At 42.6% G+C, this 27,975-nt stretch overlaps 1 protein-coding gene across 1 annotated transcript in view; it reads right to left on the reverse strand.

The window, feature by feature from the left end:
• LOC149456248 (cullin-4B-like) overlaps window positions 1-27,975 on the reverse strand; it is a gene marked incomplete at its 3' end in the record, with an annotated part of 76,540 nt that overhangs the window by 11,735 nt on the left and 36,830 nt on the right. The window contains exons 6-14 of the mRNA XM_089685167.1: window positions 27,412-27,485; window positions 19,621-19,783; window positions 18,786-18,875; window positions 18,247-18,329; window positions 17,161-17,228; window positions 12,681-12,799; window positions 9,368-9,560; window positions 7,218-7,322; window positions 1,918-2,028 (exon numbers count right to left, since the gene is read on the reverse strand). Of these exons, the coding sequence (XP_089541293.1) occupies window positions 1,918-2,028; window positions 7,218-7,322; window positions 9,368-9,560; window positions 12,681-12,799; window positions 17,161-17,228; window positions 18,247-18,329; window positions 18,786-18,875; window positions 19,621-19,783; window positions 27,412-27,485 (1,006 nt within the window). The remainder of the gene's footprint in view (window positions 1-1,917; window positions 2,029-7,217; window positions 7,323-9,367; window positions 9,561-12,680; window positions 12,800-17,160; window positions 17,229-18,246; window positions 18,330-18,785; window positions 18,876-19,620; window positions 19,784-27,411; window positions 27,486-27,975) is intronic.

Consider the following 27,975-nt stretch of genomic DNA (forward strand, 5'->3'; position numbering starts at 1 on the left):
ACAAAGATAGGGAACCAAATGACACAAATGAGGCACAGTTCCTTCCATCGACACTAACGTTGGGGCACAATTCCTCCCACTGACTTCAAAGACGGGGCATTTTTTTTTTTCCAACTGATGTTGGGACCTTTTCTGCTTCCAATAGACACAGTCCAACCCCCCTAAAGTCTGAAGGATAGTAAACTGGCCCTTTGTTTAGAAAGTTTGAAGACCCCTGGTCTAGGCCAAAAAAAAAAAAAAAACCCCACAAAAGTTGAGAACTACAGTCATGGCCGAAATTGTTGGCACCCTTGATATTTTTCCTGAAAATCAAGTATTTCACACAAAAAAGGTATTGCATTAACACATGTTTTGCTATACACATGTTTATTCCCTTTGTATGTATTGGAACAAATATAAAACAGAGGCAGAAAAGCAAATATGACATAATGTCACACAAAACCCCAAAAATGGGCTGGACAAAAGTATTGGCACCCTTAACTTAATATTTGGTTGCACACCCTTTGGAAAACATAACTGAAATCAGTCGCTTCCTATAACCATCAATAAGCTTCTGACACCTCTCACCCGGAATTTTGGACCACTCTTCCTTTGCAAACAGCTCCAGGTCTCTCTTATTGGAAGGACACCTTTTCCCAACAGCAATTTTAAGATCTCTCCACAGGTGTTCAATGGGATTTAGATCTGGGCTCATTGCTGGCCACTTCAGAACTCTCCAGCGCTTCTTTGCCATCCATTTCTGAGTGCTTTTTGACGTATGTTTGGGGTCATTGTCCTGCTGGAAGACCCAGGATCTTGGACGCAAACCCAGCTTTCTGACACTGGGCCCTACAGTGCGACCCAAAATCCTTTGGTAATCCTCAGATTTCATGATGCCTTGCACACAGTCAAGGCACCCAGTGCCAGAGGCAGCAAAACAACCCCAAAACATCATTGAACCTCCACCATATTTTACCGTAGGTACTGTGTTTTGTTCTTTGTAGGCCTCATTCCGTTTTCGGTAAACAGTAGAATGATGTGCTTTACCGAAAAGCTCTATCTTGGTCTCATCTGTCCACAAGACGTTTTCCCAGAAGGCTTTTGGCTTACTCAAGTACATTTTGGCAAACTGTAGTCTTGCTTTTTTATGTCTCTGTGTCAGCAGTGGGGTCCTCCTGGGTCTCCTGCCATAGCGTTTCATTTCATTTAAATGTCGACGGATAGTTCGCGCTGACACTGATGCTCCCTGAGCCTGCAGGACAGCTTGAATGTCTTTGGAACATGTTTGGGGCTGCTTATCCACCATCCGGACTATTCTGCGTTGCAATCTTTCATCAATTTTCCTCATCCGTCCACGACCAGGGAGATTAGCTACAGTGCCATGGGTTGCAAACTTCTTGATAATGTTGCGCACTGTGGACAAAGGCAAATCTAGTTCTCTGGAGATGGACTTGTAACCTTGAGATTGTTGATATTTTGCCACAATTTTGGTTCTCAGGTCCTCAGACAGTTCTCGTCTCCTCTTTCTGTTGTCCATGCTTAGTGTGGCACAGACAGACACACAATGCAAAGGTTAAGTGAACGTCTCTCCTTTTTATCTGCTTTCAGGTGTGATTTCTATATTGCCCACACCTGTTACTTGCCCCAGGTGAGTTTACAGGAGCATCACATGCTTGTAACATTCTTATTTATCCGCAGTTGTGAAAGGGTGCCAATACTTTTGTCCAGCCCATTTTTGGAGGTTTGTGTGACATTATGTCGAATTTGCTTTCTTTCCTCCCTTTTTTTGTTTTGTCCCAATACACACAAAGGGAATAAACATGTGTATAGCAAAACATGTGTTAATGCAATACGTTTCGTGAGAAATACATGATTTCCTGGAGAAATATCAAGGGTGCCAACAATTTCGGCCATGACTGTATATAATTGTATTCTTACCATGCTTTAGTTTAGAAAGCATTGATTTTTCAGCATCTACAGAAGCACTTTTCCCAACTAAAAGCCTTTTGGCCAAGTCTTTTTTGTAGAAAGCTTCAAAGACATCTTTTCCTAAAAAAAAATAAAAAAATGTATTATATAGAAATAAAACAAGTCAGACTAAATTATACTGCATGCAACAACAAATCCAGTGTACAAATAACAGGACTTCGTTAAAACTCTTGTGTTTCATTTACAGACTCATGCTATGTGAACTCTACCATAGCCTCATTAACATTTGACTGTGGAGTAACACACTGTATTTTATCTAAATTTCAATCTAAATTAACCAGGGTGTACATTTGGTGTGCTACAAGCCCAAAAAAACATGGAAGTGCACATGGCAAGTGTAGTATACCCTATCAATCTACCCACTGCCTTTTGCAAGCAATTGTATAAACACAGTAGCCATTACAGTTGCTACTGTCAAAACAGGGACCTTCAAAAAAACAGTGTATGGGATCTTTTGATACAAAAGTAAAAAAAACAGTTACATTTGTATTTACGCAGTTCCAATCATCTGCAGACCAAAGTGTTAAACTTTAATCTGCGGGTCAGTTAATCACACACAGTTAAACAAGACAAGCGAGAAGAAAAAAAAATTCTGATTAGCCTGTGTTGTGAATGACCAGAATTGTAGGAGATTACATTACACGTAAACCTGAATAGATCAGAAAATATTCACCGAACACAGCTGTTAGAGTGTCAGCCATGAGTCTCACCAGGTCAGTGCACCACTGTACCACTCTTTCATCTCACCCTCATGGAACAGATGAGAATGAGGAAAGGCATAGAGCATCCCTGTACCCGGAGACAAACTTGTCCAGTTTGTGGTTGATCCTGGAGGCTAGGAGGACCACATTTGATGTGCCTCCCCCCTGTGACACAGGTACTGTTAACAACCACTAGGTGTAGGGAGCACTCCCACTTGGTTTAGGCACTGACAGAAGAAGCCTGCCTCTCAACAGTCCACGTCTGTACACATCAGACTAGGCAGGAACTTGAAGTTCTGTCTAGGACAGGATCTGATCTACCTCTCTTGCGGTAGCAAGACTTCTGTTCCTTGCTGATGGCTACAGTACACCATTGCTGTCCAACTGATTATGAATCAGATGATCTTCCAGCAGGATGGCCCAACGCTGCAGAGACAACCAAATTGCTTGTTCCAAATGCTGATCAAGAGATAAGACTCCGATATTAGTCCCCTGCACTGACAAGCGCTCAAGATTGCACCCCAGCCCAACAAGGGGGCATCCATCATGAGGATCTTCCAGAAGACAAAAGAAAGGATTCCTAATTCCAGACATGGATTCCTTAGCCACCAGGCTTTGGATAACCTAGTCCTCTGTGCCAGACTAAATCAGTCAGTCCAGGGACTTGATTGGCTTAACCATAACATTAAAATGTTGCATTGTAGAAGTCTTGAATGAAAAATCGGCAAATAGGACTGCCTTCAAGGAGGACACCATAAGGCCCAAAACGGTCATTCAAAAGTGAAGCGTTGGACAATTCTTGGACTGGAGAGCTCAGATCTAAACACTCTGGCTTAAGCTGTGTCCAGGACTAAGACCCATGTGCTCAAACCGATAGGTTGAGGAATTCTGGATTTTCAGGATCAGACTCACTGTTATTCCTGAACAGTCAAGGCTTTGTTGTCTGGCAGAGCCTACACGGACTGTTCCCTAAACAAGAGGTAATCTTAAGTATCCCACAATGGGGATGCCACAAGATTGCAGAAGGGCCAGTACTGGAAACAGCACCGTGATGAACACCTTAATTGTACATGAAAGACAACATCAAAACCTTGAATTGGTAGTGCAGCAGGCTCACAGAAGCTAAAAAGTCTTCCTGGTGAAGGGAGGCGATGACAAACATGGTGGATTGCATCTGAGCTTAGATGATGACCTTCACAGATTTGAGATCCAAGATAGAGCAGCTTCCTTTTGGATTTAGGAACTTTGAATAGGATCAAGGAGAATCCTTGAAATCTTTCTGCCACAAAAATGGGGAAATAACACCTTGGTACAGAAGAACAGAGGGAGCTTGATGGAGATCTGATAATCTTGACAGTGACACAGGAAGGTAGATATGGGAAACTGCCACCTGCACCCAAGTTTCTCAGATACATGATGTCCAAGTGTCTTCAAAAGGTTTACAAATGTCTCCTCCCACTCTAGAAAGTGGGGGCACACTATTATATGGAGGAAGGCTTGTTTGTGAATTTTTCAGACTTTATGCCCCACCTTATGGGTGGGTTGGGAGTGAATAGACTTGAGTGATTGCAACATGTAGGGCACAGGAATGGGGGAAAAAAAAAAAAAACAGATAAAGAGTGAAAAGACTGTGCAGTCTGTTCCTTAGGCTTCTTCCACTGAACAATATGGGTGCTTTTGCCACCAGTAGGGTCCTTGATGGTGTTATCTATGGTAATTCTGAAGATACATCCCTGAAAGGAAGTGGACCCAACACTTTTTGGATGAATGTTCCTCTGACAAAAGATCCATGTCAGAGGTAAGCTAGGAGGCCTTTAGCAAAAGCATCACAAATTTATTTATTTTTCTTCTTTTACATATTGAAAAACAAGTCAAAGCTACAGACATTTGCTCCATACATTCCATCAGCAAGGGATCAACTTTGGCAGTGGATAGATCTCTTTTAAGGTATTTTACCTGGGCAGCCATGATTTAGCACAATAAAATCACAGCCAAGATGGGGTGAAGAGTAAAGCTTGCTAAAAAGAGAAGAGTTCTACCAATCGCTTATCTGTTGCGTCTGTAAAGATGTGTGCATCCTCTATTGGTATGGAAGTTGCTTTGTACCAATGCCAGATCCACAGTGGGGGTAGAGAATGTTTTGTAACAAGAAAAAAAAAATTCTCCTCAAAATGGGTACAATAAGCATTTGGGGGAGCAAACAGCTTGTCAGGGTTTTTTTTAAATCATATTTAAATATAATGCACAATACTGGTAAACTTTTTCTTTAAGTTTAATTTGTAATGCCTTAATATACCCTCCAGTCTATCAGATTCCAGCTTCTCTGGGTTTAGAGAATGATCTTCCCAGTACAGAGCCCATGAAGTGCTGGTAATCTGAACTGCAAAACCGTTGACAGACAGGGTTTCTGTAACAGAAGGGACACCAAAAGTCCGTCATAAATATCCCCCCTGCCTGTCAGAGGGTAATGTGATCTGAGCCGTATATGAGCAGCTCACTCCACATTTACAGCCTGCTCTGTGTCTGACAGTGATGTGACTCCCGTACACATGTGCAGAAGTAATGATACTTCAGCCTGGCCATTCAAGCAAGCCGTGAGCGTGGCACTGGAGGGTTCAGTTTGTAGGCAAGTCTGATATAATGTATTAGTATGCAAGACATGCTAGTAGATTATGACAAACTTGCAGGGGTCACTTTTTTTTTACAATATTACAAAGACTTTACTACCACTTTAAAGTGATTGTATATGTGTAATACTTACATGCTCTGTGCAATGGTTTTGCACAAAGCAGCCCCGATCCTCTTCTTCTGGAGTCTCCTCAAGCCTTCAGAGTGCCCCCAAAGAAAGCTACTTGGCATGGGGGCACTTGTGTGGGCTTGATCCCTAGCCACATTGTGTGCTTCTGTTGACACACCGTGTGGCTCGGGCCTCAAACCTCCCCCTTCCTACAGGCTGTGGTTGACAGCAGTCCTGTGAACAGGGAGAGCGAGCAGTGCTGTTTACCTAGAGCTCAACAGCGCCCTGGTAATTCAATGCCAACTGCCAGGTGGTCGTATTTGTGTTTTTTTTTTTTTTATTTGTTTGGTTTTTTTGTTACAGCGAGATTGGGGAAAAGATCCCTGCTCTTGCTGTAACAACAAGCGGTGGATCAGGGAGACACCAAATCAGTGGGAACGCGTCACATGTTCCACCCTAAAAATGGATGAAACATGTTCCCAAAGGTGAACTTATCCTTTCAGCATTCCAACCTGTGAGATGGGGGAAGGGGAGATGGGGAGTAGGAACATTTCCGCCTGTGTTAAAGGCAGTGTAAGCCAGCAGGAATCCCAGAAAACAGCTACTGTACCCCAGCAATAGCATAAGGAACTGGATGAAGGTTCCCGGAGGTAGTGGAGACACTTGTCATGTGGAGGAAGTCAGAGCCGCATGAACTAACTAATCCACAGGGGGTTAAATTGTATGGGGGGCTGCATCCAGGTTCCCCCCTGTCTGAAGAAGATACTTGGGACTCTTCATCCCTTACATCCCCTCATCTATGCATTAGTTGAAACATGGCCTGTTAATGCGTGTATAGGGACCGCTTTGGAAAAAGTGGTCCAAGTCAGCCAAAGACAGCACTAGGCTAATAAGCAACAATGCATGGGTTACTCTAGAAAATTTACTACAAAAACTTGCCAGTATCCCCCAAAAGTAAAGGTGGCACAGAGTGGCCTTCCAATACTTATTGCGACCACAAGTCCCACCAGGAAGGCTGTACTGCAACCTGCAGTCCAACCAGCAACGCACAGCTGCAACATGTAGTCCGACAAGAATTATTTGTTCGCCAGCTGTGACCTGTAGCCCCACCACCACACCCGTATTGCAGCAGAAGAGCTGTCTACTGCCAATCACATGTGCAGTAAAAATAGCAGCCGGCAGGGTGCTTCGCCTCACTCATGACACAGCCGTATTGCACTTGCAGGCATGGACCACAATGCACCTGAGAGAATGCAGGGAGCGAAGAGAAACTCCTTGCCTCTTGCATTTGGCGCCTAGAGGCTCCTGGGCAACCCCATGTCCCAGGAAACTACAGCAGTAAAAATGCACCACAGAGAAATTAAAACAGCGTAAAGAAGCAGCAGTTTGGCACCAAATGCTAAATAGTAAATGAGTGCACATCAAAAGCATTACTGTTCCTTGTAACCACTCACATACAGTAGCCCATATAGGTTCCAGGATTAGTTCTTAAGTAGCAGTGGTGTAAACAATAATTGTGTCATCCAATGATGATTTCTACATGGCAGCTAAAACAAGGTTAAAAAAAAAAAAAAACCCACAGGTAAACCAGATGTCAAATTTCTGGATAGACTAAATTCCACTGAAAACAGAGAGGCAACAGCATATGCAGAATGCATTATCCTGAACAGTTATCAGCAAATCTGTACCTAGATCACAAGTGTCTTTTTCTTTTATAGACTCTAGGATAGGATCCTTAACGAAGGGATATATAATAAATTGTATTAGCAAGTCCACACAATAAGTGCAGGTTCAACTCTTCAGAAACCTACCATAAATGAACCTAAATATGATCATGATTTTATCCAACATTTTTTCAAGCTCTTCATCTGTAGCTTCTTTGTTTCCAGTTCGCAGTTTTGAATCAACATACTTTGCTGTAATATAATAAAAATGATATTAGCATTTTAAAGCATGCCACTAGCCAGTGTGTGTACATGTCTCTATACACACACCCCCATCAGAGTTACAGCAACAGACATTTAAGCTACCGTATTTTGCGCTCCATAAGACGCACTCTTTCCCCCCAAAAAAGGGGGGAAATGTCAGTGCGTATTATGGAGCGAATATAAAGCGGCCGGTCCGGTATTTCTGCTGCTACCATGTCAGAATACCGGGCCACCCACTCAGATCTTCTCTCCTGCAGGACCTTACCTGTTCCTCGCTCCAGTGCTGTACAGTCTTCCCGCGCCAGCTTCTGCGACAGCCGGGTGCCCACTGCGCAAGCGCGAGAAGCGCTGCGCTTTGTGTATGGTCCGGTGTCTTCTGGGACATGACAGGTCTCAGAAGGCTCCGGGCCATTCACAAAGTGCAGCGCTTCTCGCGCATGCGCAGTGGGCAACCGGCTGTCACAGAAGCCAGCGTGGAAAGAAGAGGGAAGGACAACTCGGCAGAAGTGGGAGCGGATACCTGTCAAATTCAGGTACCCGCTCCCCCTCCCTCCCCAAAGGTCCACAGTCTCTGGTCATCTGTACTATGTCCCTGGTATTTTCCCTGTACTGTGTCCGCAGCCTCTGGTCATCCCCTGTACTGTGTCCGCAGCCTCTGGTCATCCCCTGTACTGTGTCCGCAGCCTCTGGTCATCCCCTGTACTGTGTCCGCAGCCTCTGGTCATCCCCTGTACTGTGTCCGCAGCCTCTGGTCATCCCCTGCACTGTGTCCGCAGCCTCTGGTCATCCCCTGCACTGTGTCCGCAGCCTCTGGTCATCCCCTGCACTGTGTCCGCAGCCTCTGGTCATCCCCTGTACTGTGTCCGCAGTCTCTGGTCATCCCCTGTACTGTGTCCGCAGTCTCTGGTCATCTCCTGTACTGTGTCCGCAGTCTCTGGTCATCCCCTGTACTGTGTCCGCAGTCTCTGGTCATCTCCTGTACTGTGTCCGCAGTCTCTGGTCATCCCCTGTACTGTGTCCGCAGTCTCTGGTCATGCCCTGTACTGTGTCCGCAGTCTCTGGTCATCCCCGGTACTGTGTCCGCAGTCTCTGGTCATTTCCTGTACTGTGTCCGCAGTCTCTGGTCATTTCCTGTACTGTGTCCGCAGTCTCTGGTCATTTCCTGTACTGTGTCCGCAGTCTCTGGTCATTTCCTGTACTGTGTCTGCAGTCTCTGGTCATTTCCTGTACTGTGTCTGCAGTCCATTGGTTCAGAATATTTTTTTTCTTGTTTTCCGCCTCTAAAACCTAGATGCGTCTTATGGTCAGGTGCGTCTTATGGAGCGCGAAATACGGTATCTGCCAAGACAGAAGAAAACTAATCTCCAGGACCCCCATAGAGGGCCTTGCTGAACAAACCCCCTACAGATGTCCCACATTGCGAAGAAAAAATAAGTAAATCACTTTTTATTTTCTTTTTATGCAACCAAACGATTGCCCATTCATAGGAATCTTCTGTAATAAATTTTTCTGAAGTATTTTCCCAACTGAAAGGAACCTTGCAAATGAAAAAATTGTCAGCTATTTCAATTGACACCTGCGCAAAAAAAATGTAAAAAAAAAAAAAAAAGTCGCCATGGATTTCATACGCCCAACTGAACTTGTAGGCATTGCATCACTGAATCTTTAAAACACTCAAGCAGTGCATGGTGGGGCCACTGAACCCACTGAAACCAGAAGTACCTCAATATCAAAAGACTGACGTTGTTGCTATGCACCAGTGGTATTTAAGACTTTTATATTTTTTCAAAACAAATTACCCACCTGTAAGACCACTTGCTTGCTAATATCCCATATTGTCACACAAGATGTATGTCACTGTATCCTGACTCAACAGTTTCTCATTAATATGATGCATGCTGCTGTTTATTGTTAATTTTTGTCTAAAAAAGGAGCTACACTCGGGCTTTCACCCCTTTTCTTGTACATGAATTGAAAAAACAAGAAGAAAAATATATATTTGTAGCCAAACAAAAAATATTGAATATTACTACCTATAAGCTCAGCTGGTTTGTTTGGTCGCTTGTTAATGAAAGTTTCAAAGGCTTCTTTCATGGCATTCACAAACTTCTCATTTTTCATGAAACAAACATCTATCACGTGGTCAACTTTGTCTTTGAAGTCAAGCAATTCTTGTACCATAGTCTTATCCTTTTCTGGATTAATCACAATCGTGCTGCCAAAAGCCTGAAAAAGAATTAGAAAAATTCTGTTTAAATCCATGTTAACAAATAAGGTATTATAATGTGACAAATTCTGGTATAATAAACGGGCATCTACACCTCTACCGATTTAAAATATACTAGGACTCAAAGTAAAATCATTTTCTTGGAGTCCCTTGAGGAAAACAGGAAGCCTGAAACCTTTGAAGCCATCTACTGGGGGATTGGGACAATGCAAAAAACTGCAGGCATAAAACAAAATCTCTAGGGCAGCTCAGGATAACCCCTCCAACAGCATGCCTCAAGTCTGTACCAAAGCATTACTGAGTGCAGGATCATAAACTCACAAGGCGAAACCTGTGTTCCTCAGTTAATTTTTATTGTTGAGTACAAAATTTCTATTTTCTTTCACTGAGGGGAAAAAGGAGGTCTGAAACCTTTAGAAAAAAAAAGCAGTCCAACTGAGGTGCGTGAAACCACCAGCTGGCTCAAAAAACTGGGGACTGTCTGCAGCTCAAAAATCTGCCTGAAGTGCCTTATGGCCAAAGCAGGCATCAAATGAAGCTGTAATGTAGAACCTCTAAAGTGTTGAAGCCAAGAAGAGCTCAGAGATGTAGTAGAGTGTGCCTTGACAGGAAAAGGTGGAACCTGATCTTTAGGAACATAAGCTTGAACAATAGTATAACCCTCTAGATATGTTGAAATGAGAAGCTGCAGCATGTTTACAGGGTTCATCAGGGATCTCAAAAAGGGAAGTAGTTTTCCAGGAAGAAGCAGTGTCTGAGCCCTGGTTCACACTGATGCGGTATGGCACATTGCATGTGATTCGCACAGGAACAGCATCACATTCTTGAGCAAATCACATGCGACTTCTGTGCAGTGCAATTTGAGCCACACATTTTGTATGACTCAAAATCACACCATATCTGCACCAAAAATAGCGCAGGACCCTTTTTTTGTCCACACCAGAATCTGATCGCATAGGTGTTCACACCCAAGCAATCCATTTCTGCATATCGCACCATGTTTTGCGAATCAAATTCGGGGTGTTGTTAACTTAAAGTACACACCCACAGTGGTTCGCATGAACAGGGTGCGATTATAATGCAGTGCGGAAATGGCACAGAATTCCGCACTGCATCAGTGTGAACCAAGGCTGAGGAACAGGACTCCCAGGAATAGGACTCCCAGGAATAGGACTCCCAGGAATAGGACTCCCAGGAATAGGACTCCCAGGAATAGGACTCCCAGGAATAGGACTCCCAGGAATAGGACTCCCAGGAATAGGACTCCCAGGAATAGGACTCCCAGGAATAGGACTCCCAGGAATAGGACTCCCAGGAGGTTATTTACTAAAATTGGAGAGTGCAAAATCAGGTGCAGCTCTGCAGAGAAACAATCAGCTTCTAGGTTTTATTGCCAAAGCTAAATTGAAAAAGTTGTGGTTAGAAGCTGACTGGCTACCATGCACAAATGCACGAGATTCTGAGTGCAACAGTTTTAGTAAATCAACCCCTCAGATCACAACCACATCCAGACAATGGAGGAAAATATTCTTTTAGTAAACTACAGATAGACAGAGGAACGAAAGAACAATATCCTGGTTGAGGTGGAGGGCAGAAACAATCTCTCTTAGTCAAGAAGGTAATCATGGGCCTCAATAACTACCTCCTTGTCACAGTTCAGGCACTCACCTTGGAGAGGTGATGGCCACAAACAATTACACTTTGTGGGCAAGAAGAGAGAGGAAGATCTCTTGGATTCCAACAATTTCTGAAGCATAAAAAGAATAAAACCAGATTCAAATACCACCAAATCACAGGAAAGCTACATGGGAGACCCCTGAAGAAAAGGTCTTACAGTGAGGCCAACAGTCTCCAAAATAAGATAGAAAATCAGAAATCTGACCCTTGATGGTGCCGACAGACAAACACTGGCCCAGACCCACTTTCAGGAAGGCAAGAACTTGTCTCAATGAGAAACTCATGGTGTTAAAACTCCAAGACCAAGTCAAGTATGCACCGCTGATAATATTGCAAGTAGATTTCCTAGCTTTTCCTAGGAATCACAGACTCAGAGGCCCCTGTCCCTCCGAAACTGGGCTTCAACAGCCAATTCATTAAAGCAACTTGGAAGTTGCGAAGGCCACAGCAAATCAGATCTAAAATCTGAGTCAGCATGTGGGTAATTTGGGTTATAAAATCTTGCAGGACTATGGTAAAACCTTAGCTGAGGGGGAAGAGGGCCCAGTAATGCCAGACCAAACCAAGAGGACTAACAACAAAGCAGAACATGATTTCAGGCTGCAGAGGATGGCACAGTCAAAGGCACGCTGCAAACACCACCAATACTGTCAGACTTTGAGCTGGGGGCACTCAAAACAGTGGGAATTTGCTCTTGACCTGAAGAAGATGAGGCAGCCCTAGCTGTGGCTATGTGGTGGTCTCCCACAGGACCTATCCTCCTCCTACTTCTGCCCCCCTTTCTTTCCCTTCATTCAGTTTTTCTGTTTTGGGTTCTTCCTCCAGAGTGCGGGTACTGCCTCCTCCATAAGGCTGTAAGCAGCCCTGATGAAACAAGAAGTGAAAACCCTGCGAGTTCAAATTATCTTGTGTGCAATTGTATACCTGTATTTTGGCTGTACAGCCTTTTTGGGCTGTTACGGTGTCAAAAGCCAAATTGTATTACACTTCTCCCATGCTATGGGCTCACTGGCCCATATTATCTTATCTCTATGTACTACTTTTTATATGGAGCTCTTGAGCTGTATGTTATTTTAAAATCTCAAATATTTTGTAAAAGAATGAAGACCAAAGTTTCATGAGTGATGGGAAAAGTCAAAATGTACTCTTGGACAGTCAAAAAAAAAAAAAAACTACTGAGATTGAGAGGGAGGGAAGAGCTTTTAGTCTCTTTCTGGTTTGTATTTCCTGTTGAACTTTAGAGTTTATTTGGGAAACTAAAGCAGGCTGGTAGTGGAGTAATTATTTTGGGCTGGCGTAGTTTTTTAAATTTTTTTTAATTGCCACGGTCAACTCCTCCCATAGGTGGCAGCAGCTTTTGAACTTCCTGCATCCTTCAAAAGGATGAGAGAGAAAACACCTGATCAAATTATATACGATTTTGTTCAAAACAAAAAACCTACCTTAATGTACTCAATCCAGTGCTGTAGAAGAACTTGCACACCACCTCGGACTCTACTGAACAACTGGTACAACAAGGAGAGGTCCTGTATTCTGTTTTCATCCAAAAGATGATTCAAACCTTTTTAAAGGACAAAATATACACTTAAAACCACACAAATCAAGGTAAACAAATACTGAAAAGCACACGCAAAAAAAAACTAGTAGCTGTAAACTAAATCAAATTGAAGGAACAAAAATGCAGGGGTGCTTGTGTGCTGGACGACTTTTGTGCAACAATAGTTGCACAAACAAATTTTCCCAACCAAGAAACCATAAACAAAACCTCATATCTAGAGCAATGAGAAAATTTATCTACAAATATCCCTTTCCCCAAAGCAAATAAAAAAATACTCCTCTCTCAAATCCTCCACCAGCACCAAACTATAGACTGGGCGTATAAGACGACCCCCTACTTTTCTTGTTAAAATGTAGTGTTTGGGCTATACTCGCCGTATAAGACTACCCCTCTTCCAATGCACACCAGTGGGAAGAAACGTGCCCCATCATTGGTGTCAGTGGGAAGAATCGTATTCCATCATTGGTGTCAGTGGGAAAAATCGTGCCCGTCATTGGTGTCAGTGGGAGGAATAGTGCCCTGTCATTGGTGTCAGTGGGAGGAATAGTGCCCCGTCATTGGTATCAGTGGGAGGAATAGTGCCCCATCATTGGTGTCAGTGGGAGGAATAGCACCCCATCATTGGTGTCAGTGGGAGGAATAGCACCCCATCATTGGTGTCAGTGGGAGGAATAGCACCCCATCATTGGTGTCAGTGGGAGGAATAGCGCTCCATCATTGGTGTCAGTGGCAGGAATCGCGCCCCATTATTGGTGTCAGTGGCAGGAATAGTGCCCCATCGTTAGTATCAGTGGCAGGAATAGTGCCCCATTGTTGGTGTCAGTGGGAGGAATAGTGAACCATCATTGGTGTCAGTGGGAGGAATAGTGCCCCAACATTGGTGTCAGTGGGAGGAATAGTGTCCCAACATTGGTGTCAGTGGGGGGGTGGAATAGTGCCCCATCATTGGTGTCAGTGTGGGGTGGAATAGTGCCCTATCGTTGGTGTCAGTGGGAGGAATAATGCCCCATCATTGGTATCAGTGATACCAATGATGGGGCACTATTCCTCCCACTGGCACCAATTAAACTTGCTGACCCCTGTTCTAGTATGGTGCTGCTGCAGCCAGCATATGTGGTTGCAGCAGCAGCTCTGGACGGCACACTTACCGGCCGCTCCTTTACTCGATTTTCGCGGGGCCGCTCAGCTCCGCCTCCTCGCCGGTGATTGGCTGCCTGTGTGCCTTTCCTGAGCTACAGTTCTGGCGGCCAATCACCGGTGAGGAGGCAGAGCCGAGCAGCCGCGGTAACATCCAGTGGCCGAAAAGAATGAAGGAGCAGCCGCGCTTCCTGGACTGGATCGTCGTGGGACCGGAGCCAGGTAAGAGACAGCAGCCCCTGCCCACCCCTGTACATAGTGTCCCTTCCGTTGGAAGGAGGGGGGGGCAGTGTCAGCATGCCGTATACCGGCGTATAAGAGGACCCCCGACTTTAGAGAAGATTTTCAAGGGGTAAAAAGTCGTCTTATACGCCGGAAAATGCGGTAAGTTATGTGTAACAAAATGGAACAACACAGGGAAAAAGTATTGAACACGCTCACTGAAATTTTTTTTAATATACTCCGTACAAAATCCTTTGTTTGTAATGACAGCTTCAAGACACCTCCTGTGTGGAGAAACTAAATCACATGCATTGCTCAGGTGTGATTTTGGCCCATTCTTCTACACAGTCTTCAATTCTTGAAGGTTCAGTGGGCTTCTTCTATGAACCCTGATCTTTAGTTCTTTCCAAAGATTAACTATTGATATCAAGACAGGTGATTGGCTGAGCCATTCTAGCAGCTTTATTCTCTTTGAAACCAATGGAGAGTTTACTTGGCTTTGTGTTTGGGATCATTGTATTGCAGAAATCCTCCCTCGTTGGTACATTTTTCCATCCATCCTTTCTTCAATGACATGAAGTTTGTCAGTACCGTGTAATGAAAAAAACAGCTCCACACCATGATGTTCCCACCTCCAAACTTCACTGTTGGTATGGTGTTTTTGGGGTGATGTATAGTGCCATTTGACCTCCAAACATGGTGTGTATTATGGCATCTCAGAGTTCAGTTTTGGTCTCATCTGACCAGACTATATTCTCCCAGTATTTTACAGGCTTGTCTAAATGTTGTGCAGCAAACTTTAAAAACAAGCTTCAACATGCTTTTTCTTCAGCAATGGAGTCTTGTGTGGTGAGAGTGCATAAAGCATTGAACACATAAAAAAAGGGAGGTGATGGCCTATAAAAAGGTGGCTCATTACCAAGGTGTCAAACAAGAACATCTCATGATGGGTAAAAACAAAACGCTTTCAAAACCTTCACAACCTTATTGTTGCAAAATATACTGATGGCATTGGTTACAGGATTTCTAAATAGCTGAATGTTCAAGTGAGCACTTTGGGGCCATAATCCAGAAGTGGAAAGAACATAATTTCAACATAAACCGTCCACGACCAGGTGTTCCTCGCAAGATTTCTGACAGAGAAGTGAAGAGAATTATCAGAAGAGTTGTCCAAGAACCACTTGTGGAGAGCTTCAGAAAGACCAGGAATTAGCAGGCATAATTGTTTCAAATAAAGCAATAAGTAACACACTCAACCGCCATGGCCTGCATGCATGCCCACCACACAAGACTCCATTGCTGAAGAATGTTGAAGCTCATTTAAAGTTCGCTGCACAACATTTAGACAAGCCTTTGGAATACTGGGAGAATATAGTCTGGTCAAATGAGACCAAAATTTAACTCTTTGGATGCCATAAAAACACACCATGTTTGGAGGTCAAATGGAACTGCACATCACCCAAAAAAAACACCATACCAACAGTGAAGTTTGGAGGTGGGAACATCATGGTGTGGAACTGGGTTTTTTTTTGCATACAGTACTGGCAAACTTCATATCATTGAAGAAAGGATGAATGGAAAAATATACCAAGGCATTCTTGATAAAAATCTGCTGCCATCTACCAGGATGATGAAGATTATTATTATTATTATACAGGATTTATATAGCGCCAACAGTTTGCTCAGCGCTTTACAATATAAAGGGAGACAATACAGCAACAATACAGTTCAATACAAGAGGGATAGGAGGGCCTGCTCCTTGGAGCTTACAATCTAGGAGATGAAGATGAAACGAGGGTGAACATTTCAGCAAGACAATTATCCCAAACACAAAGCCAAGTAAACTCTCAATTTGTTTTCAAAAAAAGAAAATAAAGCTGCTAGAATGGCCCAGCCAATCACATGACTTGAATCCAATAGAAAATCTATGGAAAGAACTAAAGATCAGTGTTCATAGAAGAGGCCCACGGAACCTTCAAGATTTGAAAACTTTGTGGAAGAATGAGTCAAAATCACACTTGAGCAATGCCTGAGACTAGTTTCTCCATACAGGAGGTGTCTTGAAGCTGTCATTACCAACGAAGAGTTCTGTATGAAGTATTAAATGCATTTCAGTTAGTGTGCTCAATACTTTTTCCCTGTGTCATTCAATTTTTATTACACATAATTTTAATTTCTGAACTTATTTGTTTTGTCTATCTGTATGTATGGATTGCATGGGTTGTTACCGACACGTGGTGAACATTTCATTTCAATAGCACCTTTAAAAATAAATTTACTGAGAAAAATGGTGTGTGTGTGTACAGTGTTATTGGAACAAATTCACATTTTCAGATGAAGGCGAATCCCTCATGTCTCTCTGTGCGGCCACAGCACTCCCTTGTCTCAACATTCAGCTGACTCCAGCCCTCCTCCGGGCCATGCACTTTCTGCTTCCCAGATCCACCCCCAGCTTCTTCCTGGCAGCAGCACAAGGTACAGGAGGTGCACTGTGATGTAAAAGGAGGGTGGAGGACTCTTGACATTTGATGTAATGAGGGGGCTGCTCTGGACATCAGCTTAAACTTATTAGGAGAAAACTACAATTCTACGCTAGTTGAAAAAGGAGGCTCACACACCACTGGTATCATCCACAAGCAATTTTATTGGAAACTGCCCAGAAGACATAATACCATGGCAGAACCACGTTCTGTCAGAGCAGTCTCCTATAAAGTTTCTTGTGGATGAAAGCGGCGGTGCGCGACCCACCTTTACAAAATTGCATCATCTGCTACAGGAGTGGAAATGGGCTCCATGCTGGTTTGCACCTGCTATTCAGAGAAGTCTTAAGTCATTACTAAATCTAGTAGAAATCTAATGCAGAGGCATTTTTTTTTAACAAGATAAAGCGTAGATACATTTATGTTGAAAAGTGGCCTTTGAGTTGCAGTCATAATGCTGATACGGCCTGCGATTAAACGGAGTTCGAAACCCCAAGTCTACATGATGAACAATTATAAACATACCTTTCTGTAGCGTTGTTGTTAGATGTTCTCCGAGAAGCTGCTTTTCAACAGTGGCAATTAATGGTTTTCTACACAACATGAGAATCATTTTAGTATTACACAAAGCCTAAAAGTTAAGTACTGAATTCAGAGATATACAGGTGATGAGCAGTTCTAGAACCACGGTTTTCTTACAAAATGTTTACTTATAGTTTCAAACAGTGTGAATTAGGAGGAGGAAAGCGCAATCCTAAGTTATACACACACCTTCCTTAACGTGGTTGTAAACCCTTATATATAGTCAATGAAGTGACTAACCTCAGGTGATGCACAGAAATAAAACATCTTCCTACATAAGTTGTACTTGTTCATCTGCAGCCATCTCTGCTCTACATCCTTCTAGAACATAAAAATCGAAGGATTCTCAATCTCACAAAGCAGCGGGTGAGGATCTGATGTCACACACACTGCAGGTCTAGAGAACAGAGTTCCCAGATATCTGACAGCTGATTGGACGGAAGGGACAAAACAACAAGCTAATAGAAAAAAAACACAGAGCCAAGTCAAGAGTTACCTGCTGTGTGCTGGAGGGGAGAAGGCCATCTCTCTCTCCTGTTTTCACAAAATTATGCAGACAGTAGATGGATCAGAGAAGAACCAAACTCTGCTGTGCTTTAGACATGGGTTAATATACACTACAAATTTGTTAAGTTTTCATACCTAAGGTTTACAGCCATTTTAAGCCCTTTGTGAAAAGCCGCAAATGTCTACTCTTCTTGCAGTTCAGACATTAAGTGCCACAACACTTCTGGTTGCGGCACTCTATGTATTTGAAATGATGTCCTGCAATACATATTCTGTATTACCTTAGGTTGACTCAGGTTAATGCTAATGGAATGATTAAGATAAATATCCCAATCAGTCCAATTGAAGAGACTGAGCATTTTCAAAGGGACACCAAACACTAACAGTAATGTTCCTCTTCCAGCATCATTCATTGGTGTGCTGAATTGATTTTGGACAAGCAGCTGATTCTGGGCCACAAATTGTTAAAGGGTACATTGCAAAACATATGGATAATACAGCAATGTATTCTATAACACTTACTGTGTGCTTTGATCTAAATATGTAATGACACGATCTGCCTCTTCTTCTAAGCGCTTGTTAACATGATGGAGATATTCTGGAACCTGTAAATATCAATATAGCTATTATTAAACGTTCTCAAAGACCAAGACCTAACCAAAAACATACTTTAAGTAATAGATTGCAGCAGTTATCCCCTAAAAATGTAAGAAAAAAAAAAAATAATTCCAGCAAAGGACAGTCCACATTTTCTTTAACCACAGCAATAAAATTTTGCTGCTGCCAGAACTTAGTAATTTTGACCCTTTAAACAAAAATAATCACAAAATGCTGGACTATAGAATCACAAGCTGGCCTTTTCAATTGTGCAGTGAAGTCAGTAAAGAGACCAAAAAAACAAAACAAAAAAAAAAAAACAACATTTATAGTTTTTAAGTGCCTGGACCGACAGCAGAGTATCTTAACCAAGATTCCCCACAAACACCAACACTAAGATGACACAGCTGAGTTGATAAAATGCTACATAAACACTTTACGGCATGGGATATTTAAAAATTTACCTCTCTTTCTTGCATAAGTCTTTGACCTTCTGCTGCATACAAACGGTTTGTTTCTTCCAAGAATCTGTGTTCAAATGATTCTTGATAAATCTAGAGAAAAACAAAAGCAATAGTGCTATATTTTAAGCATTTATGTAAGCCAAACCCTTCAAATCTTAGGTCCATGTCACACAGGTGATGAAGACACTAGTGACAACTCTCCAGTGTCAGGACTGCTAAGAAACTGCTCACGATTCTATATAGTGAAGAGAACTTTTTACTACGAACAGTTACAATGCAAATGTTATAATAGCAAACCTGTCTCCATGCATTTGCAAGCAGTTTGACATGCACTTAATCTGCTCAAAAGTACACAAGTGTACCTAAAACTTTTTTTTTTTTTTTTACACAAACTTAAAAGCTTACACTAAAAATATTTTCTTGCTTTTCCCACAATAAGGACTAACTGGTTGTTTAGGTCTAGAGGAACCAGGTACAGCAGCAGCTTTACATACCTGATCTCTGCTCCCACAGGCTCTTAAGATCCCCTATGATCCAGCGATCTAAGGTCCTGACATCATCAAGACTGTTGCAGGGCCTCATAGCCTTGCATTGGATATGAGGACCCCAAGAGACATTCCAGTGCCAGAGCATAGGGGAGAGCTGTCTGCTGGAAGAGTGAAGGATCAGCTAAGTAAAACAGCTTTTTCAGTGTCCTAAACAGAAATGAGCAGTTAACCCTTGCATTGTGAGCACAGCCCCACTGAGAGGATTGTTAGTTTTCATGCAATTAAGCTTTAAAACTAAAAGAACCAGTAACTGAATAAACACTGTCACAAAGGTTCAAACAACTTGCCTGCAGGTCAGACAGCATACTTAGTAGACTTCGTAACAAACTTCTATCAATGGCTTCCCCATTTCTTTCTCTCTCGATTAGCAGTAGAATACCATCAATTGTCTTGTTCTGAACTTTCTGATCACTAATTATGTGGGTTCTAAACAACTCAAGGCCCATGTCCCTAAAAGAGAAGAAAAAAAAAGAAAAACAGTTAACATTTGCAAAGGGGGAAAAAAAAACAAAAAAAAACAAAAACACACGCATATACAGGAGTTGGACAAAAATATGGAAACACTACATGATATGCAGGTGTGAAAATGATGACGTTGCCCATTGAAAGCGTAAGTGATGTAACAATATTCTGCTTTCACTGTGTGAGGAGACACCTAGCTAACATGTGGGAAACCTCACTTTCGTCATTCACTGCGTGTGCTACTAGTAATACAGAGTCATGTCAGAGCTAAAAAAGTTTTAAAGAGGGTAAATTGTTAGTGCATGCTTAGCTGGTGCCTATGACTGAAGTTGCAAATTTGCGGTGTCACAAGGTACAGTATCGAAGGTTAGGACAGCATATACAGTTTCCGGGAAAACAGTCTGATAAACATAAGCGCAACTGACATGGTCAACTGAATAGGACACTGCGCAGGATTGTGACCTGAAAAAAGTGCTATTGCAAAAGTGACTGCAGAGCTCAATCTCAGTCTTCCAGTTTGCGTTTCACCTGCATTCAGTATGCTGGTTTGCATTCCACCTGCGTTTCAATCTGGGTCCTGATGACGTCAGACGTTGCTGATGAAAGGCATTGAACAGGACTTCCGGGACACATCGCTTCCACCGACTGGAACGCAGGGGGAACTCTAACCAGTATTTTTCATTTTTATTTCAATGCCTGAGTGTTTTTACTTGATATAAGTGCATTTATACTCTTATCCACGAAACTAAATTTACTACACTAGGAGAGGCCCCTCTTTTTTTTTTATTGATGTGGACTGAGACATACAGTGGATATAAAATGTCTACACACCCGTTAAAATGTCAGGTTTCTCTGATGTAAAGAAAATGACAAAGATAAATAATTTTAGAACTCGTTCCACCTTTAATGTAACCTATAAACTGTACAACTCAGTTGAACAACAAACTGAAATCTTTTAGGTGAAGGGAAATTTAAAACTAAAATAATATGGCTGCACAAGTGTGCACACCCTTAAACTAATACTTTGTTGAAGCACCTTTTGATTTTATTACAGCACTCTGTAAAAAAAAGTCTTTTTGGGTATGAGTCTATCAGCATAGCACATCTGGACTTGGCAATATTTGCTCACTCTCAAAAACACTCCAAATCTGTCAGATTGCAAGGGCATCTCCTGTGCACAGGCCTCTTCACATCACCCCACAGATTTTCAATCAGATTCAGGTCTGGGCCATTCAAAACTTTAATCTTCTTCTGGTGAAGCCATTCCTTTGTTGATTTGGATGTAGGCTTTGGGTCGTTGTCATGCTGAAAGATAAAGTTCCTCTTCATGTTCAGCTTTCTAGCAGAAGCCTGAAGGTTTTGTGCCAATATTGACTGGCATTTGGAACTGTTCATAATTCCCTCTACCTTGACTAAGGCCCCAGTTCCAGCTGAAGGAAAACAGCCCCAAAGCATGCTGCTACCACCATGCTTCACTGTGGGTATGGTGTTCTTTTGGTGATGTGCAGTGTTGTTTTTGTGCTAAACATTGTTTTTGAATTATGGCCAAAAAGTTCAACCTTGGTTTCATCAGACCAGAACACATTTTCCCCACATGCTTTGGGAGACTTCAGATGTGTTTTTGCAAAATTTAGCTGGGCTTGGATGATTTTCTACATAAGAAAAGGCTTACATCATGCCACTCTACCCCATAGCCCAGACATATGAAGAATATGGGAGATTGTTGTCACATGTACCACACAGCCAGTACTTTTTAGATATTCCTGCAGCTCCTTTAATGTTGCTGTAGGCTTCATGGCAGCCTGCCAGACCAGTTTTCTTCTCATCTTTTAATAAATTTTGGAGGGACGTCCAGTTCTTGGTAATGTCACTGTTGCGCCATATTTTCTCCACTTGATGACTGTCTTCACTGTGTTCCATGGTATTGTATATCTAATGCCTTGGAAAAGCTTTTGTACCCTTCTCCTGACTGATACCTTTTAACAATAAGATCCCTCTGATGCTTTGGAAGCGCTCTGTGGACCATGGCATTTGCTGTAGGATGCGACTAAGAAAATGTCAGGCAAGACCTACTAGAACAGCTCAACTTTATTTGGGGTTAATCAGAGGCACTTTAAATGATGGCAGCTGTGTACTGACTCCTCTAACATAATTCTAAATATGATTGCTTAATTTTGAACATCGCTACATCCCCAGTTATAAAAGAGGGTGTGCACACTTATGCAACTGCATTATTTTAGTTTCTTTATGTCTACTCCCCCCCTAAAAGATTTCAGTTTGTTTTTCCACCTTTTTAATGTGACCTATAAACTGTACAACTCAACTGAAAAAGTTCTAAAATGATTAATCTTTGTCTCATTTTTTTACATCACAGAAACATGACAATTTAACAGGGGTGGGTAGACTTTTTATATCCACTGTATGCAGAGCCTCTTAACCACTTGCCTACCGGGCACTTATACCCCTTCTTTACCGGGCCAATTTTCAGCTTTCAGCGCTGTCGCACTTTGATTGACAATTGTGCGGTCATGCAAGATTGTACCAATATGAAATTTTTATTTTTTTCTCACAAATAGAGCTTTCTTTTAGTGGTATTTAATCGCCGCTGGGCACTTTACTTTTTGCGCTATAAACAAAAAAAAGTGTAAAAAAAAATTGAAAAAAAAAAAAGTTTCTTTGTTTTTATTATAAAATTTTTCAAACAGGTAATTTTTCTCCTTCACTGATGTGCGTTGATGAGGCAGCACTGATGGGCACTGATAGGCAGCACTAATGAGGTGGCACGGAAAAGTGGCACTGATAGGCAGCACTAATGAGGTGTCATGGATAGGCGGCACTGAGACAGCACTGATAGGTGGCACTGACTGGCATCACTGCTGGGCAATGACTGCGGCACTGCTGGGCACTGACTGGTGGCACTGACTGGCAGCACTGCTGGGCTGCACTGATGTGTGGCACTTCTGGGTGGCACAGGTGGGCGCACTGCTGGGCACACTACTGGGCACAGGTGGGCGGAACTGGTGGGTGGCACTGCTGGGCACTGATCATCAGTGCCCTGATGATCGGTGCCGATCCCTGCTCTGACAACTGCCGGTTCTCGGCAGTACTTTCCTCGCGCTTCGACAGTGTGAGGAAAGTGCAGCCAAGAACTGGCAATTGCATATCCCGGTGATAAGCGTGTCATTGGACATGGCTGATCACGTGATAAAAAGCCGCTGTGATTGGCCTTTTACAACATCACGTGATCATCTGTGTCCGTAGGACACAGTGATCATGGAGATCGCCGGGTGTGCGCCCCTGGGGGCGTGCAGGACAGCGCGTTCTGGGAGGATGTCATATAACGCCCTCCCAGAACTGGCCGACCGCAATGTAGCAGTCATTGGGCTATCTGCAGTTGGCAAGTAGTAAAAGGAGCAGGAGCACCACCAAGAGCAAGGTGTTATCCATTTATCTGCATGTATGGGATGCCATACCAATTGGAATATAAAGTTGAATTCTATGGTCTGGTGTGAGAGATTGACAACTGGGGATGCATAAAGCGTTTTGTGATGCCTTTCAAGTAAAAGGGGTCATAAACCACCAGTGAGGGTGCTGTACACATGTCTGGTGAAGAGGAATAACATGGTTTTCTTTTTTAACCCATGAAAAAATATGTAGAATATGAAGAAGGCAGCAGGTGAACTCAATGGGACTTGCAGTAGGAGGAATTTTCAACATGGTTTAAGGTCAATGTTTTGGTGGGGCACAGCCCCACATACAATAGTAACACAGAGGTTTAAAATCCCACAACCTCTCTCACCACCACCCACAGTGACCACATCACCCAAGTGAAATAAGTGCATGAAAAATAAAAATACATTGCAAAAGCAGCTAGCACTATTCACAGATATCTCCTACTACAAATAATCGCAGGGCTGTTTAAATACTATGAAAATTAACAGTAGCTAAAGGAGGCAAAGGCATAACCAAACTTGAGGAACTCAAAGCATGGAATGCTGGGAACATTGTACAAGTGGAAAAGAACCAAAAACACAAGTAGGCAAATCTGTGAAAGGAAGAGAGATATGGACAACCCATCAAGAGAGCTTTAGGAACAAAATATAAAAAAGTGTGCTATGTTAACAAGAGGGCCTGAGCAGAGAGCTATATCAAACAAAAAACCGAGACCCCAAAAAGAGGGAAGTGCGCCAAACAGGGAAAAAATGCATCTTTGAAAAAAGATGCATTGTGCCATTAGGAATAAATGGCACCCCCAATGAGTCTGAAAAATCGCGTGTTTTGGCTGCAGGAGAAAGAACATGTGTTATTTACATGCTGTACTGCACCCGCAACAGCTTGAACTTAGCCATAATGGGGCATCCTGGAGGGTGTAGTGGATCCTTGTGAGCCTTGGGTAGTGAATAAACAGGACAATGGAGATGGTTAGTAGGCAGGAAACCATGCTCATCAGAGACCGAAGACTATAAGTAGCCTCCTCTCAGCAGGTTGTAGAGCTCGTTTTTGATCCGCAATATGGGGTCACCAGCCGATAGGGTGTATGTGGTGCTGTCCTGCAAGCGTGAAAGTTCAGTTTGGTAGTCAGATAGATTAAAGCTGGCTGTACATGGATCCCTGCTAAACTGGTCAAATTTCGATCCATGTCTGGCTGCTCTTCCTTGAGAGAAGTCAACCTAATGCTCAACTTCTTTCGAAGGAAAAGTTTTCTTGATCAGTGCATCCTGAGAGCAAAGGAGTCGCCCTGCCAGAACACGTCTCCGCAGAGAGGATTACTCTGTGCACCTTACGTGTGTTGATGGAAGTACCTGTTCATATTTATTTATTTTTTCCGAGCAGCCCAACCTTTCATGCTGAAAACACATTGGGGGGGGGGGGAGGATTTACTAAAAATGCAGAGTGCACAATCTGGTGCAGCTGTACATGGTAGCCAATCAGCTTCTAACTTCAGTTTGTACAATTAAGCTTTGACAAAAGTTAAAAAAACACCCCCCGGAAGCCGATTAGTTTCTATGGACAACTGCACCAGATTTTGCACCCTCCAGTTTTAGTAAGTCAACTCAATTCTGCCTCTTGAATGTACATAATAGTGTCAAACATATCAATGCAGTTGAAAAATCAACTCTGTGTTTAATGTGGTTATGGTTACTTAAAGTGTTACTAAACCCACAACAGTAAAATCAGTCTGTATATGCAGTAAAGAATGCTCGTTATACTCACTGCAGACCTGAAGGGGTTCCACAGGATGTTTGATACTGACTTCTCTGATCCTCCCCTTCTTCCAGTGCCCCCCTTTTATCTCCTTTATCTAGGCGTTGCTACAGAATTATATTAGTTGAAAGAGTATGCTACCCCAGCATTTAATTTTTCTGAGTTACTATGTTTTGGATTAAGAAGTACACAGTTCTCTTTGCATCGCTTTCTTTCTTTCCTCCTGCTTTACCATTTCAAATTGACCACACCAGCACATCCCTCCCGGCATGGTCAGTTTGCTTCTTTGCATTCTACTTGGGAGCACAGGCTAGATTGTTGTCTCTGCATTTTACACTGGAGTGTGTGTGTTCCATTCAAGCTGATGCCACATAACTGCATGCAGGGGTTCTCAGCTCAATCAAAAACAAAAGAAAAAAGTGTTTATCAAAGCTGGGCTTTAAGACTGAACATTTCAATTCCTGCATAAGCCTAGCTACAACTGATTAGCTTTAAAGATTAAAGTAAAAAAATTGTAAAAGAGAAGTTTTAAAATACTATTTAGGTAAACATTAAAGGGGCAGGATCATCACTCAGATCGCACCAATATATGCAGAAATTAAAAATGAGTGTGTGTGTGTGTGTGTGTGTGTGTGTGTGTGTGTGTTACACACAAAGTCCGCTCACCTCCCCTTCTTGACCTGACCTGGAAGTGACATGTACTGTTTCGGGTCCTCATTGACAGCTTTTCCAGCCATTGAGGCCAGGAAAGAATGTAATGCAGCGCGATACATTGGGGCATTGTGCATGAAAACATCGATTGCAAAACACCTTGCATATCGCCGCGCAAACCAGAATAAGAGCAAGATTTCTAGCACCAGACCTCCTCCATACCAATAAACTGATGACCTACAGGAGGCTTTAAAAAAGTGTCACCCATAGAAAAAAAAATTATAATTTATCAGAATAAATTGGCAATTTATTGGCCTTTTGTGCCCTAAAATTAAATGTGTGTTTTTTACTGAAAGTTTATGTTTTCTACACCTTTGTGGCAATATCATGCGGCCGAAAAAATTGGAACTACCACTATTTTATTCTCTAGGGTGTCTGCTTTCAGAAAATATATATGTTTTAGGGGTTTTGTGTAATCTTCAGACCTCTGTTTTTTTTTTTTTCTTTTTTTTTTTAAAACGTGCACAAAATGCAAAAAGGGCTCTGGCAGCAAAAGGGTTAAAGGATAAGTTCACCTTCAGTAACATGTTACATGCTCCACCCCTTTTATTTTGGGTGGAACATGTAACATGTTCTTGCTCCTGCAGTGGCTCAGCAATCCGCTGCCTCTGTGTGACAGCAGTACAGGGAGAAGTTCCCCATACCAGCTGTCACTTTTTTTTTCTTTAAAGAGAGCGGCTGTGCAGTGCTCCGCCCACATGGCCACATCATCCATTCACAGAGTTCTGTGAATGAATCAACTAGTACATCCTTTGTTGATGTTGGCTTGTAATTCTCAATGAACTACCACGGCACTGTTGAGCGCTCTGGTAGTTCATTGATTCTGACAGTGTAAAACTGCCTACCTGTGCAATGTAAAGACAGACAGATATACTGACAGTCTGCAGGAGTCCTGCATGGCACCAGCGATCTGATAGCTGGTGCAATGCTTTAACAGCTCCTTTGGCTCCTCAGCATGCAATTGTACTGCCCCCTGTACAGCACCCATGTTTCAGTGTGTGAGGGTAACCTGAAGGAATAAAGTTTGTGGGTTTTTTTTTCTCATTGGGGCTGGCGCCTCATTTACTGCTCAGCAGATACGTGAGATCTGAGTGTTGAAAGCCTGACACTTCCCTTTCCTGACAAGCACCCAATCAGTGCTCGTCACACTGCAAGGTCCTCCCACCTCCCTGCTACTCCCGGATGTGGTGCTGAAGACAGGCAGGGAGGTGAGGAAGACAAACAGCACAATGTTAAAAACATTAAAAGTTCAAGTTGCCATAAAGCCCCTTTTATTTTTAAAAGCTCCAGACATTCCTAAAAGCACCCCAGACCTAAAATACAGCTTTGGTTAGAATGTTTTTTTCTAACCAGGACAAGTAGACTGGGATCTCGATTTAGTAGTTGGACAAGTAGTTTTTTAAAAAAATGTCCACACCCCTGTATCATTAACCTACTGCACTGCCAAAGAGACTGGGTATCACCACATTAAAATAGTGCCTGGTAATTGGATGGCCCAAAAAATCAACTGCTCTCCATTCTGGAGCCCACCACATTCCCTGGCTCCTAGTTGCTGGGTAGAGTATGGAATGGAATTGAGGGCTGTATCTGTTTCTTGTAGGAGTCAATGGAGGAAGAAAGAAGTCTTTGTCAGCAATAGCCTGTCATACACTGCATCTTCTAAACAAGCAATTATTTAAATAGTGATTTTAAGAGTTTACCAAATAGATGGCAACATTGAGTTCTGAAGGACGTAGGTTCGATCCAGGAACAGAAAGATGCCTCTGATCATGATCTTAAAAAAAAAAAAAAATAATAATTAAAAGCAATAAATTAGCGTGGTTTCACTTTAAGTAAAATTAACACATTGCACAGTTCCAGAAGATGGGGAAACAAAAATGTAATATATTATGGAAAAAATTAAATTTAAAGCAGTATTAATCCCAAAACAAAAAAAATTTAATAGGTTGCAGCGAACCAATCATTAGAAAACTAATGTGGCTCCCACATCTTTTTCAGGCTTTTCCCCCCTCTGTTTTCACCTGGTGATCTAGCCAGTAGCACACCTCCTGTATTAGAGAGCATCCACTCTGGTTGAAAGAGCACAGGGGTCACAGCAGAATTGTCATTCGGGGGTTAGCGTGATGTACTAGCAGATTTAACCACTTCAATACTGAACAATTTTACCCCCTTCCTGCCCCAGCCAATTTTCAGCTTTCAGCGCTGTCACACTTTGAAAGACAATTGGGCGGTCATGCAAAACTGTGCCCATATGAAATATTTTA

The sequence above is a fragment of the Staurois parvus genome, unplaced genomic scaffold (assembly GCF_062004578.1).
Source record: "Staurois parvus isolate SC_StPar_1 unplaced genomic scaffold, SC_StPar_1.0 ptg000365l, whole genome shotgun sequence".
Lineage (NCBI taxonomy): Eukaryota > Metazoa > Chordata > Amphibia > Anura > Ranidae > Staurois > Staurois parvus.